The following is a 20,019-nucleotide window of genomic DNA, read 5'->3' as shown; positions in this document are numbered from 1 at the left end:
TTTAAAAGCACTTTGGAAGTTTTCACTTATATGTTCCATTTATATATTCTGTCTCATGTTAATTCTTTAATATCATTCCTCTCTACATCTCAATTTCCTTATCTAATGCAGTATTAGTTTCTCAAAATTACAGATGCTGAAGTATTCTTTTAAAAATAATTCATTGGAAGTTCACCATATTTGAGCCATCCATGGCTAACAATTTATGACTTTTTTTTGTATCCCTTAGAAAATGGGCCCTCAAAAATCCATGTCCGTATAAATCCAGTGGTTTTACTGAGGTTTCATCCTAGTAGTATGGTGAATATCCTCCTAGCTGACTTCTTATATTTTCAGAAGATTACTTACTTTTATGTCATTATCATGCACTAGATCGTTGAGGAATGGTTTGCTATTTCTTTGCTTAGAGCTAAGAAGGATTTTATACTATAAATTACTGATGAATTAAAGTGACTTTAGTAAATGAAGATACTTAAGACTAAACTTTAAGAAAGTGTTTATTGTGTTTTTACATTTATAGAAATGGTTTTAACTGTTTATTTCTCATTATCTGTTTTTAAAAAAATGCAACAGGATTTTTACATTCAACAAGTGGAACGCCGAATGTCACGGTTAAAAGGAGAAATTAATTCAGAAGAAAAACAAGCCCTTGAAACAAAAATTGTTGAACTTAAAAAGATGTTGGAAGAGAAAAAATCTACATTTGGCCTTTTGGAAACACAGATCAAGAAACTTCATGTAACTTAGCCAAAATACTTTTGATGTTTCAAATATCCCAGTCATTAGTTATTCTGTTTTAAGTCAACATGGTCCTAAGACCATGTTTGGATAGGATGATTGCCAAGCTACTTGCATATATAACAAATGTATGAACTAATGTTCATGTTTCTATACTGACTACGAGAATATAACATTACCATTGATTATACATTTACTATATGTTAAATATATTATATGCTTTTAGTATTTATCTCATTTAATCTTTATCAGTGTCTTGTGAGGGAGATATTAATACTCGTGTCACAAATTAAGTAACTTGTCCATGGTTACACATGTAACCAAGCTGTACACAGCTAGTACATGGAGTGCTAGGATTTGATGCTTAGCCCACTGGACTTCAAAATACTCTTAAATAGTACATGGTTTAAAACATTGATGAATTTCATTTTTCTATTATGTTTTTGCCAGAATATCTTGATTGCCCTTTATCTTTGAAATGACCTTTGTGGGTCATCTATTGTTATTCATATTTTTACTTGGTTACAATTTTTTGAATGGTTCTATTTTGTTAATAAGATAAAAATGTTCTTCATCTTTCGGTATATTACTGTTTATAGTCATATAAAGCCTATGTTAGGGGAGCCTATGTAATATAAATCGTATTGTAAAGTTTAACTGAGAGTAAGTAAATGAGCTCACGTACCTGAATGGAATAACCCCAAAAGATGGGAATGTCATTTACAGTTTGAAAGGCTTGTGATCGGTGTCCTCTAGTGGTTATAAGAAGGATTGCCCTGAATTCCTTCAGGACTGCAAAGGTGAAAGGAAGTTCTTACTTTTTAAAATAATTTTTTTTTTAAATTTTAAGATGATAAAATTTTGGTTTGGAGTAGTTTGTGGCCTGATGAAATGTTTAAAAACTGTTTCCTTAACTTCGTGGAAAAGAAGACGTATTTTGGAATAAAAAACAAGTGGTTGTGAATATAAAGTTTATTTCAGTACTTCTATTTCAACTTTTCTGAGACCCAGTTAACTGAGCCCTAGTTAACTCATCTATTAAATGAAAGAAAATATTTGGTATTATTTTAGGGTATTTGGGAGAATTAGAAGCAATGTGTATCTTAACACAGTGCTTTTAGGAGGTATTCGATAAATGGTATTGTTTTAATTACATAGAATATGATAAGAATATGAATGCTGCTGAATGATAGGAGGGTGACATTTGCATGCAAGCACATTTCTTGACTCTGGTGTGAATGGTATCTGTTTTGCTGTGTAGGAATAGTTCTAGTGTTCTGCCTTTTAACTACTCAGGCTCTATCCATTATACAGCCGTATAGTACTTACTGCCTCTCCCAACTTGGTTTTAATAGAGAGATAAATAAATTACAAGAAATGCAAGTGAAGTTTTTAAGATATTAAAGCTAGTTAACCTTCTAATGAAGGTCTGCTCTTCTCAGTAGTACCATGAGATTGTGAAGTCATTCTGCATTACCTCTTCCATGCTATTCCATTTCATATTTTGAATAATAGAAACTAATTCCTTCTGGTTGAAAATCACCTTAAGTTAAAATTTTTTTCATTCTAAAAGTCAATTTTATGAAATCACTTTTTTATGTGTGATTTTATGAAATCATACACACACAAAAATTCCTCTTCTTACGGTCTTGATGCAATGCAATTCTCTTCATACCTAAGAGAAATACAGGCAATGAGAGAGGCATAGTTGGGAGGCAGAGAGAAAGAGAGAGTAAAAGACAGAGGGAGAGAGAGAACAGAACTACGTCTTGAAACTAGAAAGTTTTTGCTTTAGGTACCCAGAGGGGATTATGAGCGTAAACCTTGTTCCTAGGTCTGGGTGAGTAGGGAGATGTAGGCTGTTATAAAGCTAGGAACCTGGTATCTGATGGATATGTGTGACACACTTACACATCTGATGGAATTAGAACTTTTCTAGCATTTTTCTCTCTAGCAATACATAACTATACATGTAATTAAGTAATAATAAAAATTCATGGCACTTCTGTGTGTCAAACACTGTTGTCGACACTCTTTGACAGTAACATCTCTAATCCTCATAGCAGCCCAGGCAGGTAGGTACTGTCATCTCCATTTTAGAAATGAGGAAACTAAGGAAGAGTAGGTTGCCCACCAGGGTCAGATAACTCATGTGTAATTAAGGCCATCTGATTCTAGAACTTGTACTGGGAACCAAAACCCTATGCTTTTTTAGACTGAAGGTTTTTGCCTTCTGTGACTTGGGTTCAATCAAATAAGGAACTTCAAAAGGTGAGCTGTATACTGAACTGATGCTTGGCTTCCTCTTCATATTTCTCCCCATAAATGGCAATCACCCAATAATTTAGGTTGAACTATACATAATATTTTGCAGAATTATTGAACCAAAACCAAATCCAAAAAATCAATAGGTGATAAAAAGGAATATGTTTCTATGTGAATATCTACGTGTTGTTATATTAGAAACATTAGAGCATGAAGTGTGAGATTTAAAAATCCAATTATTATAAATATTCAATGGAACATAATTTAATGTAAGATATGTTTATTTAATGTTATTTTAAAATATATATTTATGTACCTCTTTTCCCTTTTTATAGAATGATCTTTACTTTATCAAGAAGTCAAATAGTAAAAATTGTGATGAAAAACAGTTCCTCATGACCAAAATAAATGAACTAAACCTTTTCAATGACAGATCAGAGAAAGAACTTAATAAAACCAGAGCTTTGAAACAGGTGCAGTAAATCGTATGTGTATGTAATATTAAAAAACACATTTTAATGCTAATTATAGAAAATTTAAAAAATATACCAAACTATAAAGATGAAAATAACTCACTATAATCACTGTATACAAGATAAAGTGTTATAGTATTTCCTTCTAGTCTTTTGAAGAAAATTGACTTTATATATATTATTTAAAAATTTTTTAATATATTATCTATTTCCATGTATGTCAGCAAACGTTAAATATTAAACATTAAGTATTCTTTAAAAATTATTTTTAAAGTCCTCCTACAGTTTATTGCATGCGAATTTCCATAACATATTTAACCATATCTTGTTTTTTGGATATGTGTTTTTGGATGTGTGTTTATTTCCATTGTGTGGTTATTCTAAGTGGTACTATCAGGTGGACCTGACTGGTTCAGTCAGTGGAATGCAACTTGTTCTCAGGGTCATAAGTTTGAGCCCCACTTTGCGTATGGAGCCCACTTAAAGAAAATATAGTACTACCATATAGTATGCATATATGTCGTTGTATAATTGTTCAATGAGTTACGAGAAATTTCTAACTGTGTTATTACGGTTCAAAAAGAATGAATATTTTCAGTGTCTTAAAACTATTTTTTTAAAAAAAGATTTCATTTTATTTTAGAACGAGAGAGTGCACGCATGAACAAGGGGAGGGGCAGAGGGAGAGAGAGAGATTTCCCAAGCAGACTCCACACTGAGTGGGAAGCTCCACACAGGGCTTGATCTCATGACCCTGAAATCATGACCCAAGCCGAAACCAAGAGTTGGGCACTCAACTGATTGAGCCACCCAGGTGCCCCCAGACTAATTTTTAAGCCAAACTGTCTTCTAGAGGGTTCATCTAATAGTCCCACAGCAGTGTGTGAGCATTCTATTTTACTCACCATCAGTAAGCGTGGATATTATAATTCATAAAAGTGTTGTCAATTTGATGAGCAAACATGGTATTTCATTGTATTAGTCTATATTTTTTAAGTTGGTGACAACGTGATGTTTAAACATAAAATTTAAAATATTTATGTTTAAATAAAAATGTTTAGGTGTGGCTGGGTGGCTTAGTGGGTTAAGTGTTAACTTAGTGGGTTAAGTGTTAACTTTTGGTTTCAGCTCAGGTCATGATCTCAGAGTTGTGGGATGTGGACTCTGTAATGAGCATGGAGCCTACTTGGGATTCTCTCTCTCCCTCTCCCTCTGTGTCCCCCTTCCCTCCCCCCCCAACTTCTGTGTGCTCTCTTCCTCTCAAAAAAAATGTACGTTATATTCCATGATCTTTCTTTTTTGGATTTCTAGTTTATTATCTTGGCCCATATTTCTATTAGAAGGTTTATATTTTTTAATTGCTTTGCAAAAGACCTTCATATGTAAAAATATTAACTGTCATATTATCAATATTTTTTCCATTTATCTTTAAATTTTTATTCAGATTTTTGACATTAAAAACCTTTTTTAACATCAATTACTTTTTCCCTAAAAAATTTTTATACTTAGAAACTTCTTTGTCATACTAAAAATCAAACAAATGTTTAATATTTCAGTAACTGCATTGGTATTATCTCTTACAGTAAATTTTTCATTAATCTGGAATTTCTTTTTAGTACATTTGAGATGTAGGGACCTAATCTTTTCTCCAACTAAAAAGCTTTGTTTTGAAATAATAAAGTCTTATGTTCTGGAGTGTTTGTTTCTGGGCTTTCTATTCTGAAAAGTGATTTATTTGTGTACTCTTCTGTCAGTATTCTATCCATGACTGAATTGTTTAGAATAGAAATTTATTTACATGTTATTTTGTGAGATTTAGTTTAGAATATAAAAATTTTCATCCATAGGAATATATATATATTTCCTGGATTGTAAGATTTTGGGAATCTTCCTTTTTTTTTTTTTTTTTTTAGTAAAACTTAAATTTCAAATTGAATTATAATAAGACTTGGAATAAATCCTTTTCTTAAAAATGAAGAAAAACCAAGAGTTATCACTGAGAGCAATCTAAATTTAATCCTAGTTATCGTTATCACTGAGAGCAATCTAAATTTAATCCTAGTTATCTTGGTCAGTGGTCAAATTAGAAAAAGTTGTATTTTCAAGTTTGACTTTTGTGGCAATAAAAGAAAGCATTTTGGTCTGTGTATAACAGTAATAATTTAAGTATCTGACAATTTTGTTATGTTGATAGGATTTGATGATAGAAGATAATCTTTTAAAACTTGAGGTTAAACGTACTCGAGAAATGCTTCACAGTAAGGCAGAAGAAGTACTTTCTCTGGAAAAAAGAAAACAGCAGTTACACACAGCTATGGAAGAACGAATCGAAGAAATTAAGGTTCACAAAACAATGCTTGCATCACAAATAAGATATGTTGATCAAGAACGGCAGAACATAAGGTATTTTGTGCTTTAAAATACTGCTAAAATTTTTTTGAAAATGTAATTGATGTCAGAAGAACTGACTGGATGATCATCTTTTTCTTATTTGGAAAGGCTTTTATTTTATTTTATTATTATTTTTTAAAGGTTTTATTTATTTATTTAACAGACAGAGATCACCAGCAGGCAGAGAGGCAGGCAGAGAGAGAGGAGGAAGCAGGCTCCCTGCCAAGCAGAGAGCCTGACTCAGGGCTCAATCCTAGGACCCTGAGATCATGACCTGAGCTGAAGGCAGAGACCTAACCCACTGAGCCACCCAGGCGCCCTGAAAAGGCTTTTAATATATTGGACACATTTTAATAAAAAACCTATGTTTTTTCCTCACTCTTTCCTTTGGGTAGCTTCTAATTCTCTAGATTATCCCTTTTGCAATGAGATCACTAATTTCCTTGTTTGATTTTCAAGTATGTTTTGTGGTGAGAGTTCAATAACATGCTTTTCCTTATGGCTGCATTTATTAAAACAATTTTTCCCTAGAGGTTTTGCATATCTTTTATAAAAAATTTATTCCTGACTGCATGCTTTTTATATGATTAAATTAATTAAGTAATTAATTTATTATTTATTTGACAGAGAGAAAGCATGAGTAGGGGGAGGACAGGGGGCAGAGAGAGAGAGAATCTTAAACAGGCTCCATGCTCAACGTGGAGCATGATGTGGGGTTCTATCTCAGGACCCTGAGATAATGGTCTGAGCCAAAATCAAGAATCAGATGCTCAATCGCCTGAGCCATGCAGGCACTCCTACATGCTACTTTTTAAAATGTTTCTGTAAATGTTATTTCCTTTTAAATTGTTTCATTTTTGGTTTGTTGCTAGCATTATAGAAATACAGTTAATTTCTATGTATTAAGAATCCAGCAACTTTGCTTAAACTGTTATTAATTCTGACAGTTGATCTGTAGATTCTAATTTCTAGGTATTTCATTCACATTCATTGCAAATAACAGTTTTGTGTCTCTCTTTTCAATCTTTATAACTTTTCTTTCTTTTGCTTCACTGTCCTTATTGTCTGACCTCCAGGTCAGTGCCAACTGGCAATGGTGATTGTAGGTCCCCTGGTCTTGGACCTGATCTGGAAGGGAATCATTTTATCACTAATATGAATTATAGACTTTTTTGAGATAATTTTTAAATATCAAGGGAGTGCCCATCTATTTTCATTCTTTGCTAAGTTTTGTTTTAGTTCATTTCATCAGGAATGGATATTGACTTTTGTTATATGCTTTTTCTGTATTCATTGATATGATGTAGCTCCTTCCGTCTGTTAGTATAGTTAAATATAGTGATTGATTTTTCAAGGTTAAAATAACATTATAATCCAGGAATAAACAAAACTTCTCTGTCACATATTACGTTTTCTATAATTCTAGATTTTGTTTTGGTGATATTTGTATATATTTGTCACATCTGTGGTTATAATTCTCCTTTCTGTGTTGTTGTCAAGTTATCAGGTAATTAAGGTTATGTCAGCTTTCATAGAATGATTCTGTGTGTTTTTTATTTTTCTATAGTCTGGGTAAGTTTGTAAAAGAGTAGAATTATATCTTTCTTGAATTTTCAAAGATCTTACTAGTAAAGCCATTGGATGCCTGGACTTTTTTTTTTTATTTTTATTTTTTAAAGATTTTATTTATTTATTTGACAGAGAGAAATCACAAGTAGGCAGAGAGGCAGGCAGAGAGAGAGGAGGAAGCAGGCTCCCTGCTAAGCAGAAAGCCCAATGTGGGGCTCGAACCCAGGATCTGGGATCATGACCTGAGCCGAAGGCAGCGGCTTAACCCACTGAGCCACCCAGGCGCCCCGACCTGGACTTTTTTGAAGATTTTCAACTACTGGTTCAATTTATTGATTGGTTATAGAACAACATAGATTTTGTATTTCTTCTTCAGTAAGTTTTAGTAAATTATATTTTTACCTAGGAAAAAATTTCCATTTCATCTAAATTTTGAGTTATTGCCATAAAATTGTTTATGATACCATTTTATTATTTGTTTAATAGCTGCAGTGTTTGTAGCCTTTCATTCCTGATATTATTTGTGACTTCTCTTTTTTAGGTGGGACAAGTCTTGCAGTGGTTAATGAATTTTATTATTCCTTGAAAAGAAACAATGCTTGTTCATTTTTTTCTATTGTGAATCCATTCTCTATTTTATTATTATTTTTTAAAGATTCTATTTATTTATTTTAGAGAGAGAGAGAAAGCATGAGTCAGGGAGGAGCAGAAAGGGAGGGAGAGGGATGAAGAAAGAATCTCAAGTAGGCCTCAAGTCAAGCCCAGAGCCTCATGCAGGGCTTGATCTCACGGCCCTGAGATCCTGACCTAAACTGAAACCAAGAGTTGGATGCTTAACTGACTGAGCCACCCAGGTCACCACTTTTCTATTTTATTAATTGCTGCTCTCACATCTATTATTTTTTCCTTCTATTTTTGTGGGTTTATTTTGATGTGCTTAACTTTTTGAGATAGACGCTTAGCTAATTGTAAATTTCAACTTTGTGAATTTTTTATTAATTATTTTTATTAACATATAATGTATTATTTGCCCCAGGGGTACAGGTCTGTGAATTATCAGGTTTACACACTTCACAGCACTCACCATAACACATACCCTCCCCAATGTCCATAACCCAACCACCCTCTCCATACACCCCTTTCCCCCAGCAACCCTCAGTTTGTTTTGTGAGATTAAGAGTCTGTTATGGTTTATCTCCTTCCTGATCCCATCTTGTTTCATTTTTTCCTTCCCTACCCCCCAACCCCCCCAACTCTGCCTCTCAAATTCCTCATATCAGAGAGATCATATGATAATTGTCTTTTTCTGATGGACTTATTTTGTTCAGCATAATACCCTCTAGTTCCATCCACATCATTGCAAATGGCAAGATTTCATTTCTTTTGATGGCTGCATAGTATTCCATTGTGTGTGTGTGTGTGTGTGTGTGTGTGTGTGTGTGTATATATGCCACTTCTTTATCCATTCATCTGTTAATGGACATCTTTCCATATAGATTCTTTCCATAGTTTGGCTATTGTGGACATTCCTGCTAGAAACATTTGGGTGCACATGCCCCTTCGGATCACTACATTTGTATCTTTAGGGTAAATACCCAGTAGTTCAATTGCTGCATTGTAGGGTAGCTCTATTTTCAACTTTTTGAGGAATCTCCATACTGTTTTCCAGAAAGGCTGCACCAGCTTGCATTCCCACCAACAGTGTAGGAGGCTTCCCCTTTTTCCGCATCCTCACCAACATCTGTTGTTTCCTGACTTGTTAACTTTCGCCATTCTGACTGGTGCGAGGTGGTATCTCATTGTGGTTTTAATTTGTATTTCCCTGATGCCGAGTGATGCGGAGCATTTTTTCATGTGTCTGTTGACCCATCTGGATGTCTTCTTTGCAGAAATGTTTGTTCATGTCCTCTGCCCATTTCTTGATTGGATTATATGTCCTTTGGGTGTTGAGTTTGGTAGTCCTTTATAGATTTTGGATACTAGCCCTTTATCTGATATGCTGTTTGCATATATCTTCTCCCATTCTGTCAGTTGTCTTTTGGTTTTGTTGGCTGTTTCCTTTGCTGTGCAAAAGCTTTTGATCTTGATGAATCCCAGTAGTTCATTTTTGCCCTTCTCTTGCTTTTGGCAATGTTTCTAGGAAGAAAAAGTTGCTGCGGTGGAGGCTGAAGAGGCTGTTGCCTGTATTCTCCTCAAGGATTTTGATGGATTCCTGTCTCAATTGAGGTCTTTAATCCATTTGAGTCTATTTTCGTGTGTGGTGTAAGGAAATGGTCCAGTTCATTCTTCTGCATGTGGCTGTCCAATTTTTCCAACACCATTTGTTGAGGAGACTCTTTTATCCATTGGATATTTCCTTCCTGCTTTGTCAAAGATTAGTTGACCATAGAGTTGAGGGTCGATTTCTGGGCTCTCTATTCTGTTCCACTGATCTATGTGTCTGTTTTTGTGCCAGTACCATACTGTCTTGATGATCACAGCTTTGTAATAGAGCTTGAAGTCTGGAATTGTGATGCCACCAACTTTGGGTTTCTTTTTCAACATTCCTCTGGCTATTTAGGGTCTTTTCTGGTTCCATATAAATTTTAGGATTATTTGTTCCATTTTGTTGAAAAAGTTGATTGTATTTTGATAGTGATTGCAATCAATATGTAGATTGCTTTAGGTAGCATAGATATTTTCACAATATTTGTTCTTCCAGTCCATGAGCATGGAATGCTTTTCCATTTCTTTGTGTCTTCCTCAATTTTTTTCATGAGTACTTTATAGTTTTCTGAGTACAGATTCTTTGCTTCTTTGGTTAGGTTTATTCCTAGGTATCTTATGGTTTTGGGGCAATTGTAAATGGGATCAACTCCTTAATTTGTCTTTCTTCTGTCTTGCTGTTGGTGTACAGAAATGCAACTGATTTCTGTGGATTGATTTTATATCCTGACACTTTACTGAATTCCTGTATAAGTTTTAGCAGTTTTGGAGTGTTTTGGGTTTTCCACACAAAGTATCATATCATCTGCAGAGAGTGAGAGTTAAATTTCAACTTCGAAGGTTAAACATTAGTTTAGCAGTGTCTTACACAATTTTCTATAAGGGTTAAGTAGTAAGTATTACAGGTTTTGTGGGTCATGTGGTCTCTGTTGCAACAACCCAACTTTGCCATTGTAGAGCAGAAGCAGCCATAGATAGTATGGAAATAAATGAGCATGCCTGTATTCCAATAAAACTTTACAGACACTGAAATTTGAATTTCATAGAATTTTTATTTTTCATTAAATATAATGTTCCTCTTGATTTTTTCTTTAATTATACATTTAAAAAATGTAAATGGCATTTTTTTCCTCATGGGCTGTACAAAAACAGGTAACAGGCAGGATGATATGTTGACCCCAGATTTGTATCACTGAGTAGTAATATTGCATTGCATACATCTACCCCAATTTGTGTATACATTTATTGTTTCTGGGTTTTAACTATTATAGATAAAGCTGTTCTGAACATATATGTGCTTGGTATGAGCATATGCTTTCTTTTCTCTTGGATAAATACCTAGAAGTGGATTATATGATAGGTATTCTTTTTGTCTTTTCTGTCTTTCTTTGGTTTTACTAATTTTGTTTTTCCCTTCTTTCCTCTTTTATTGTTTGGAATATATGCATTCTAATTTTTATTTTTTTGTTGGTTATTTTTTTTTTTTAAGATTTTATTTATTTATTTGACAGAGAGAGCTCACGAGTAGGCAGAGAGGTAGGCAAAGAGAAAGGGGGAAGCAGGCTCCCTGCTGAGCAGAGAGCCCAATCCAGGACTCGATCCCAGGACCCTGAGATCATGACCTGAGCTGAAGGCAGTGGCTTAACCCACTGAGCCACCCAGGCACCCTTTGTTGGTTATTCTTAAATTCAAGAGAAACTTCAACCTTCCTATTTCTCTGTGAATACTGAGGATTAATTAGCTTACGATTTTTTTTCCCTTCATAAAAGAGATAAGACTTCTAGCATCTTTTACTTAATCCTTCTTTCCTGTGTTGTTGAAACCACCAATTATAGTTTCAGGTTGTTATTTTTTGTTTTTAATATTATGTTTCTGTTTTTAAAGAACTCCTTTCTTGTAACTTGCATAAACTATACAGTCAATTGCCAGCAATAATTCCACCTCGCTATATGTTTTACTTGTTTTTGGTTTAATACTGTTTTGAGTATCTTTGTCATCTTATTTTCTTCGATTCCCATTTCATTTTTCTGGAGTATGTTTTGACTTTTTTTTCCAGAATTGATGTTTTCTGAAATTTTTGAGTTCTTGCATGTTTAAAGCATACTTACTCTGTTCATATTTGAATTACAGTTGGACTTTTAAAGCATTGTTTCATATTCTTTTAGATGACAGTGTTTTTATGAGACGTCTGACTCAGACTAATTCATTTTGTTTTGTAAGGAACTTGTTTTTTTTTTTTTTATTTCTGTCTGAAAAGCTTTGGAACACTTTTTTTATCCTTCGGGTTTCAGAATTTCTCTATGTGTCTGGGTGGGTTTGGTTTTTGTTTTTTTTTTTTTTGGCTTTCATTTTTATTGTTTGAACCTTGGTGAACTCTCAATTATTTCATCAAGTTTTTCTTTAGGTCAGGGAAATATTTTTCTATTAGTTCTTTAATTTTTTTTCTCACACCACTCTCTGTGTTCTGCATTTGTTGCTTATTTTTAGTGGTTGTTGGTCTGTCTTCCAGATTTCTTAACTTTACTCTCATTTTAAAATTTCTGTTCTTTTTATTCCCCTTTTTAAGATATTCTTATTCTTTCCCTCCCTAGTCTTTTTCTCTTGGCCTACTCTCCATTCTCTGTTCCCCTTTCTCTCTTTCTCTAGATCATTGATTAATCTTTCTTACTTACTACTGTTAAGTTGAGACGGGGGAACTATTTGCAAGGATTCTTGTTCCTTCACTGGTCATTTCTTTTTAAAGCAGTCCATTCTTGTTTATGGATAGTTTCGAATCAATATCCTCTCATCTTTTAGAGATACTGGAATACTTTGGAAGTTCTCTTCTATCCCATGCATTATTTTTGTTTCTCTTAGTGTATGTCCTGTGTTTGCTGATTTTGTTCTTTTCATTCATGCTGTTAACTTTCCAAAATGTCTGATAGTCCTTGGCTTTCTGTTATATTTAATAACAAATGTTTAATTAATAATCATGGTGATTGATATAGCAGCTGGTATGGGTTTCTTCTGCAGTTAGATAGATCTTTTTCCCCAGTTGGTCTCTCCTCTAAATGGGAGGTCTGCTTTTGGGCACTGGGCTAATTTTGCCCTTAATGACCAAAGTAGTTTGTCCCTTAAGGAGTTTATTTTGGGTGATAAAGACTATTTACTTCATGGGTGGAACTTTGGTTTTTATTAATCTCCACTGTTGTGGGGGCCTGGAATTACATCATGCTCTTTTTTACTTTTTTCTTCAGAGCCGACAAACAATGCTGGGAACTCTGCTAATTTGGCGGCTTATCATTGGAGCATAAATAATTCCTGCCAACATTTCTATAAACTTTGAGGGGTTGAGGAGAGTGGCCTAGATTTTCTGTAGACAATCCTTTCATTACTTATCTTAATAATAGCCTAAGAGATCACTCTTCATCTTTTTATTTCTTATTTTTGGATTTGAATTTTCTCCAGACTTCTTTGATAAAACGTGGCTCTTATTTCTGCATTAATAATTTTCTGTTTTTATCTCTATCCTCCCACTCCCTCCATCAATCAAATCCCATTTGTTTCCCATTTTTTTTCATGAGTTCATGGCAAAATTGTGTCTTTCTCTTTCCCAGAACTGTGGCAGGTTTTTTTTTTTTTTCCTCCTTTTATTCTTTTCCATTTTTGGAAGGAGAAGAGATGTAGTAGTGCTCAGTTGACCATCTTAGGCTGGAATCCAACAGGTCTTGTCTTTTACAATCATATAAAAGTTGACTAAATATTTTGTGATGATACAACAGTAATACTTAAAAATAAGCAAAGCCATAACTTCTGTTTCTTAATGTGTTTTACCACCAAATTTTCTTTAGGAGTAGGAAAACTGGTAGGTTGAAGATTTCTTCTCACCATACTTGGGTAGTACACTTTCATAAGATTGTAGTAGGCAAATGAGTTTTTTAAAAGTTCATAAAATATGAATCTGCCAGAATAAAAGGAAAAAATCAGCAGAGTAAAAAAAGTCTAAATCTTGGGAGGCACTTCTTTATAGTTTCTCATATTTCTGTGTGTCTTGCAAGGAAATGTACTAACATTCCTGTTCTGGACTATCTTGTTAAAAATTTTTGTAAAAAACCACAAAACATAAAATATACTAAACATTATTAAGTGTACAGTTCAGTAATATTATTAAGTATATACACATTGTAGTGCAATAGATCTCCAGAACTCTTTCATTTTCTGAAACTGAAACTCCATACCTTCTAAACATTAATCATTTCCTCCTTCCCCTAGCTTTTTTTTACTACCATTTTTTTTTTCCTGTCTGTATGAATTTGACTGCTTTAGATACTTCATGTAAATGGAATCATGCAGTATTTGTCTTTTGTGACTGATTTATTCCATTTAGCATAATGTCCTCAGGTTCATCCATGAGGCAGGTGATGCAATTTCCTTTTAAGGCTGAATAATATTCCATTGCATGTATATACCACATTTAGTGTATCATTCATCTGTCCATGAATATTTGGGTTGCTTCACCTCTTGGCTGTTATAAATAATGCTGCTATGAACACTGTGGTGCAGAGATTTCTTCAGGTACCTACTTCTGATTTTTTTGGCTTTGTAACTGGAAGTGTGATTGCTGTATCATATGGTAGTTTTATTTGGAATTTTTTGAGGAACTGCAATACTGTTTTCCATAGTGGTTGCATCGTTTTATAGTTCTACCAATAGTGCACAAGGGTTCAAATTTCTCCACATTATTGTCAGTACTTTTCTTTTTAAGATTTACTTATATTTTTATTTAGAGATCAAGAGAGTACACTAGTAGTGGGAGGGGCAGAGGAGGAGGTAGAGAATCTCAGACTCCCCACTGAGAGCCCCCAGGACTCTGAGATCATGAGCTGAGTTGAAATCAAGAATGGGCAGCTTAACCAACTGAGCCACGGAGGCACCCTGCCAATACTTTCCTTTTTTTCTCTTCTTTTTGTTTTCTTTTTTTTTCCTTAGCTACCCAAAGACTGTGAGGTAATAACATATTGTGGTTTTAGTTTGCATTAAACTATCTTTTAAAAGATGTTTAGATAGTAAATAGCCTTACAAGTTAGAGGCGGTATCTTCTTGCTGGAGTAAAGATTGGTTGTATTTGCTTAGTTCCTATTACAAGATATTTGGACTATGTAAGCTTGAGGTTCCTCAGCTCTGGTATAAACCTTCATTGTATACAACACCCACTTGAGCTCCTCCTCACTTGCATGGGACTTTGGAGCTCTGCAAGCAGGAGGCGCATGCTACTTGGTGTACCATGAATGGCAAAGTCCTTTTTCTCTGACCTAGGAATCTTGTGTCTTCTGCCAACATCCATGAAACTATGGCAGCCTAACTTCTTAGCTTTCAAATAGGGTGAAACCTGAGATGCTTCCCACTAATTAGAAAATTGAAAAGTGAGAACATATTTAACCTGTTTGACTTCGTTATTTTATTTTAGAGATTTTATTTACTTATTTGACAGAGATTACAAGTAGGCAGAGAGACAGGCAGAGAGAGAGGAGGGGAAGCAGGCTCCCTGCCCAGCAGAGAGCCCAATGCAGGGCTCGATGAAGGTCTTGATCCCAAGTTTCTGGGATTGTGACCTGAGCGGAAGTCAGAGGCTTTAACCCACCGAGTCACCCAGGCGCGTCTAACTTCAGTATTAATGAAAATATCTTATATAAGAAAATAGCCCTTTAAAAGAGAGTATGTTATTTGTTTTTCAGTGTTTTCTTTTTCTTTCCATGTTAGTGCTGAGTTTCATGAGAGGCTAAGTAAAATTGATAAGCTGAAGAACAGATATGAAATTCTTACTGTTGTTATGCTGCCTCCTGAAGAAGAGGAGAAAACACAGGCCTATTATGTGATAAAGGTAATCTTAATTGATTTCATAGTTGTGAAGTATCTTTGTCTGTAGTCTGTAAACCAAATGGCTTGCTGTTGTTGTTGTTGTTGTTTTGCCTTGCAACTTTAAATTTCATAGCAGTTTTGTAGCTATTGCACTTGATTAGGGCCATAAAACATTAGTTGTTAAATGGAGGTACTGAAGCTATTATTTTTTAAAGATTTATTTATTTGAATGAGAGTGCAGGTGTGCTCAACAGCGCATTAGTAGGGGGAGGGGCAGAGGGAGAGGGAGAGAATCTCAGGCAGACTCTACTGAGTGCAGAGCTGACACTGGCTTGATCTCACAGCCCTGAGGTCATGACCTGATCCAAACCAAGAGTCAGAGGCTTAACTGACTGAACCACTCAGGCGCCCCCTGAAGCCATATATATATTATATATATAAATATAAATATAAATTTATAAATATATAAATAAATCATATATATGATTTATTTATTTGCTTTAGAGGGGTGGGCAGAGGGGGAGGGATAGAGAATCTCAAGCAGACTCCATGCTCGGTGCAGAGCCTGACATGGGGCTCAATCTCATAACCCTGAGATCATGACCTGAGCCAAAACCAAGAGTTGGATGCTTTACTGCCTGTGCCACCCAGGCACCCTGAAGTTATTATTTTTATATACCTCAAGTCCATAACGTCAAAGAAAGGTCTGGACTGGACTGCTCTTTGATCTTTTTTTGGGGGGAGGGCTATCATTTGTGTCATGTCATTTCCCTCCATTTATTCAAGATTCATAATCTGTTTTGCCCTGCAACCTACTGTCACTTTCATATCTTTACTATTCATGTGTTTATTTATGTGTTAACCTGTATAACATCTCAGGCTCAAGGCCTTATGTCACTATAGCCATCCACTCATATGGCTACATCCTAGACCATATCATCACCTGGAGCTGTACCACCTTTGAAATCTTACTCTCTAACTTACTAGTGCAGCTCTGGTATGGCAGATGTCCAGAGAGGAAGAGACCTGTTCTTTGTCTTCATATGGGATGGGAGAGAGACAGGTCAGGTGGTGAATGTGCTGTCTTCTGGTGTTTGAGATTTGTCTGCCATTTCATGGTTATCTTTACCTAGTAACCCATAAGGGGAAATAGAGAAGTGATCAAGAACTGGATGCATTTCCCTTCCTGAGTATTGCCATACTCATTTTTCCCATGTAGAAACTGAACAGGTGTAATTTCCTTTACACAGAGTTCTGGGAACTTAAAACACCAGAAAGGAGTGGAAGTTTTAATTTTAATTCATTTTTCCTCTATCATACACTGATGGGAGTAGAAAGATCTCCCAATTCACACCCTTAGGGGGATGGCCCTTTTAGACAGATGTTCCCTTTCCTTTGACTTGTACAAGTCAAACTTGTACAAGTTTCCTACTTTACCCCTCTTTGAGTGTGTCCCAACACACACACTGAGTGTGATATGCCTGCCACTTTGCCTCAGGAAATTCCACCTAACTTACATGAGAAACGAATCCCAGTTCTCAAACCGTTCTTGTAACTCATCAGTCTGTAGTACCTCAGGCTTCGACCTGATACTAACAAGAATTTCCTCCTCTCAGATTTTAAAGGTTGAGGGGTGAAAGGTGGGTTCTAGCTTGTTCAGTGTTGGGAAGAATATATATATTACAATTCCACTTAAGTTTCTCTTTCAACAAGGTCTGTGATTTTACCTAAAAGCTCTGGTGTTAGAGTGCCTTTGTCCATATCTTGGTTCTATCACTGACCAAGTAGGTAACTTTAAGTTACTTAATCATTTTGGGGGCTTAGTTTCCTCACTTGCAAAATGAGGATATTATTACTTTTGTTGTGAGAAGTAAATATGTGAAGAAATACACATAAACCCTTAAGCCGTGTCTGGAATGATATGAGCCCTCAAAATGTTAGCTGTCATTATTGTTATTGCTGTGATGATGATGATTGATGATGATGCATCCACTTCTCAGGAAAACAGGCAAATTTTATGACGAAGTGTGTGTTTCTTCTGTTCACAGCAAAGTTGCTGGAAAAAGTCAGCATAAGGCATATGTAAGATGAACCAAGGCAATCAGTTTCCTTCCCAATTTCCTAATGCCACTCTTCACTTTCCATCCTTTCTAGGGTCTGCAGCTTGCCACATTATTCCATTTCACATTGTACAGCATATTTATTTGTTAATTTATTTTTATACAGCTTTATATATTTATTTATTTATTAAGATTTTATTTATCTGACAGAGACACAGTGAGAGAGGGAACACAAGCGGGGGAGTGGGAGAGGGAAAAGCAGACTCCCTGTTGAGCAGAGAGCCCGATGCGGTGCTCCATCCCAGGACTCTGGGATCATGACCTGAGCCAATGGCAGACGCCTAACAACTGAACCACCCAGGCGCCCCAATATACAGCATATTTAAATGTTTTACTCTTAATACTTCACATGTGCCAGATGTGTGAAAATGAAACTTTATTTGTAGCTAGACTCAATGTGTCTTATTTGGTCTTCATAAGGATACAGTCCAATTCTGATCACAATTTAGTGAAACTATTAGAAAATGAAATTACTAGAAAATGTTTTAAAATGCTGACAGAAAGGTATAAAAATTTGTTTCTAATATAAGCTTTCAAATCTAGGATAAAAGGTATACATTTTATAATCTGATTTAGAACCAGATAGAATCATAAGAGTTTTTAGAAGTTTAAGGTATATATGGAATTAGATCAAGAAATATATATAAATGTATCTAAGAAATTTTTTTGTTAACTCTTTTTTTATTATGTACTATTTACTGTAAAAATGTGTTAATATATTTTGAAGTATAATAAATACCAGTGAAAATGTTAAGAGATAAAGAATTACCAAAAAACTGTCCAAATGGCCACATTCTGATGTGTATTAAATATACATTCTTGGGATTGGATAAAATTAACAAATGAAATTATTTAATTTTGATTAAAAATGGGTTTTGGCACTTTTGGCATGTTATCTCTGTCAACATTTAATTGTGGAAGTCCTTTAGAACTTTTTTGATACAACTCTAGAGAGTTTAGCCCAGTGACATTTAAGCTGAAAAAAGTCACTTGAGTATGCCCACTACTGAGAATTTTTGGTTTTCAACAATTTTTAGACTGCATTTTTTCCCAGTCACATTTATCAATTATTTTTCTCTAATTTTTAAACATGTTTTAAATGTGGCAAAATACACATAAAATTGGTCATTTATCAATTTTTAAGTGTACAGTTCTGTGGTATGAAGTATGTGCAACTAATACCAACCTCCATCTCCAGAACTTTTTCATCTTCCAAAACTGAAACACTCTTCCCATTAAACAGAGACCCCATTTTTCCCTCTCCTCAACCCCAGGCAACCATCATGCTACTTTCCGTCTGTGAATTTCACTATTATAGGCACCTCATGTGAGTGGAATCATGCAGTGTTCTCCTTTGAAAATATAGAGTGCTTCACAAATTTGCATGTTATTATTGTGCAGGTGTCACGCTAATTTTATTTTTTCCAATTTTAGTATGTGTAACTGAAGTGAGTACTCCAATTTTAATATTATTTAACTGTTCAAAAATGTTGAAATCCTAGTTCTAATAACAATATAACTGTGTTGGAAATAATATGCATTTACTTTTCTACATGAACCTTGCTCACTTCTTATATTCCTAAGACTTAAAATGAGAAAGTGTTCTAAGCCTCTTTCAGGCCAGAAACATGCATTCTCCTTATTAAATAGATCTAGTTTGAAGCCACGTCCCAGTTAACCCTATCTCTTTCCAGTAAAGTTTAGATCTGCTTAGCTTTCTGGTAATTTTTGTTGGAAAGTTTCAATGTAAGCTTTGGTTAGCTGGTACACTTCTATCAGTTTATATCCTGTGTACTCGGTTTTGAAGATCTTGGGGATTTAGTCTTCTACTCTAAATCAAGTGCAAGAAATGAATGCTTAATGCTGCATGTAGGCCCCAAGGTAAATTGGTATTGTTGGGAGTAAACTATTTCCTGCCCTGGAAGCAGACATTCTCTCCCACGATAATTTTGTGCAGTCACTTCTATTCTGTATTTCACAGGCCGCTCAAGAAAAAGAAGAACTTCAAAGGGAAGGTGACAGTTTGGACGCTAAGATCAACAAAGCTGAAAAAGAAATCTATGCTTTAGAAAACACCTTGCAAGTGCTGAGAAACTGCAACAACAATTACAAACAATCTTTTAAAAAAGTCACTCCATCCAGTATGTAGGAGTTTTTAAAATTTTTTTATGAATGTGGCAATTAAAGGATAGTTAATTATTTATAAAGAGGAACATTGTGAGAATGGAAAACAAAAATGTGCCATGATTGAGTCAGAAAAATCACCTCCCCCCTCCCTTTAAAACAAGGGCTAAGTTGTTATTTCCATTATTAGTTTAGCAGTATTACATATCCCTTCTCTGGGAATTAATTTCAAATGTGAAGAAAATGGCGGCCTATTGGCTGCTGTGTGTTGACAAAAGAATGGCTATTACATTACA

At 34.8% G+C, this 20,019-nt stretch overlaps 1 protein-coding gene and 1 pseudogene across 1 annotated transcript in view; one reads left to right on the top strand and one right to left on the bottom strand.

Moving 5' to 3' along the window:
* The window catches only part of CCDC39 (coiled-coil domain containing 39), a 53,857-nt gene that overhangs the window by 28,860 nt on the left and 4,978 nt on the right, over positions 1-20,019 (top strand). Inside the window, exons 11-15 of the mRNA XM_047731175.1 lie at positions 574-738; positions 3,339-3,476; positions 5,671-5,879; positions 15,381-15,501; positions 19,581-19,740. Of these exons, the coding sequence (XP_047587131.1) occupies positions 574-738; positions 3,339-3,476; positions 5,671-5,879; positions 15,381-15,501; positions 19,581-19,740 (793 nt within the window). The remainder of the gene's footprint in view (positions 1-573; positions 739-3,338; positions 3,477-5,670; positions 5,880-15,380; positions 15,502-19,580; positions 19,741-20,019) is intronic.
* Positions 18,956-19,055, bottom strand: LOC125089954 (uncharacterized; annotated as a pseudogene).

This window comes from Lutra lutra, chromosome 1 (assembly GCF_902655055.1).
Source record: "Lutra lutra chromosome 1, mLutLut1.2, whole genome shotgun sequence".
NCBI classification, from domain to species: domain Eukaryota; kingdom Metazoa; phylum Chordata; class Mammalia; order Carnivora; family Mustelidae; genus Lutra; species Lutra lutra.
The sequence above is the reverse complement of the archived record's forward strand: the minus strand, read 5'-3'. Positions and strand labels throughout refer to the sequence as shown.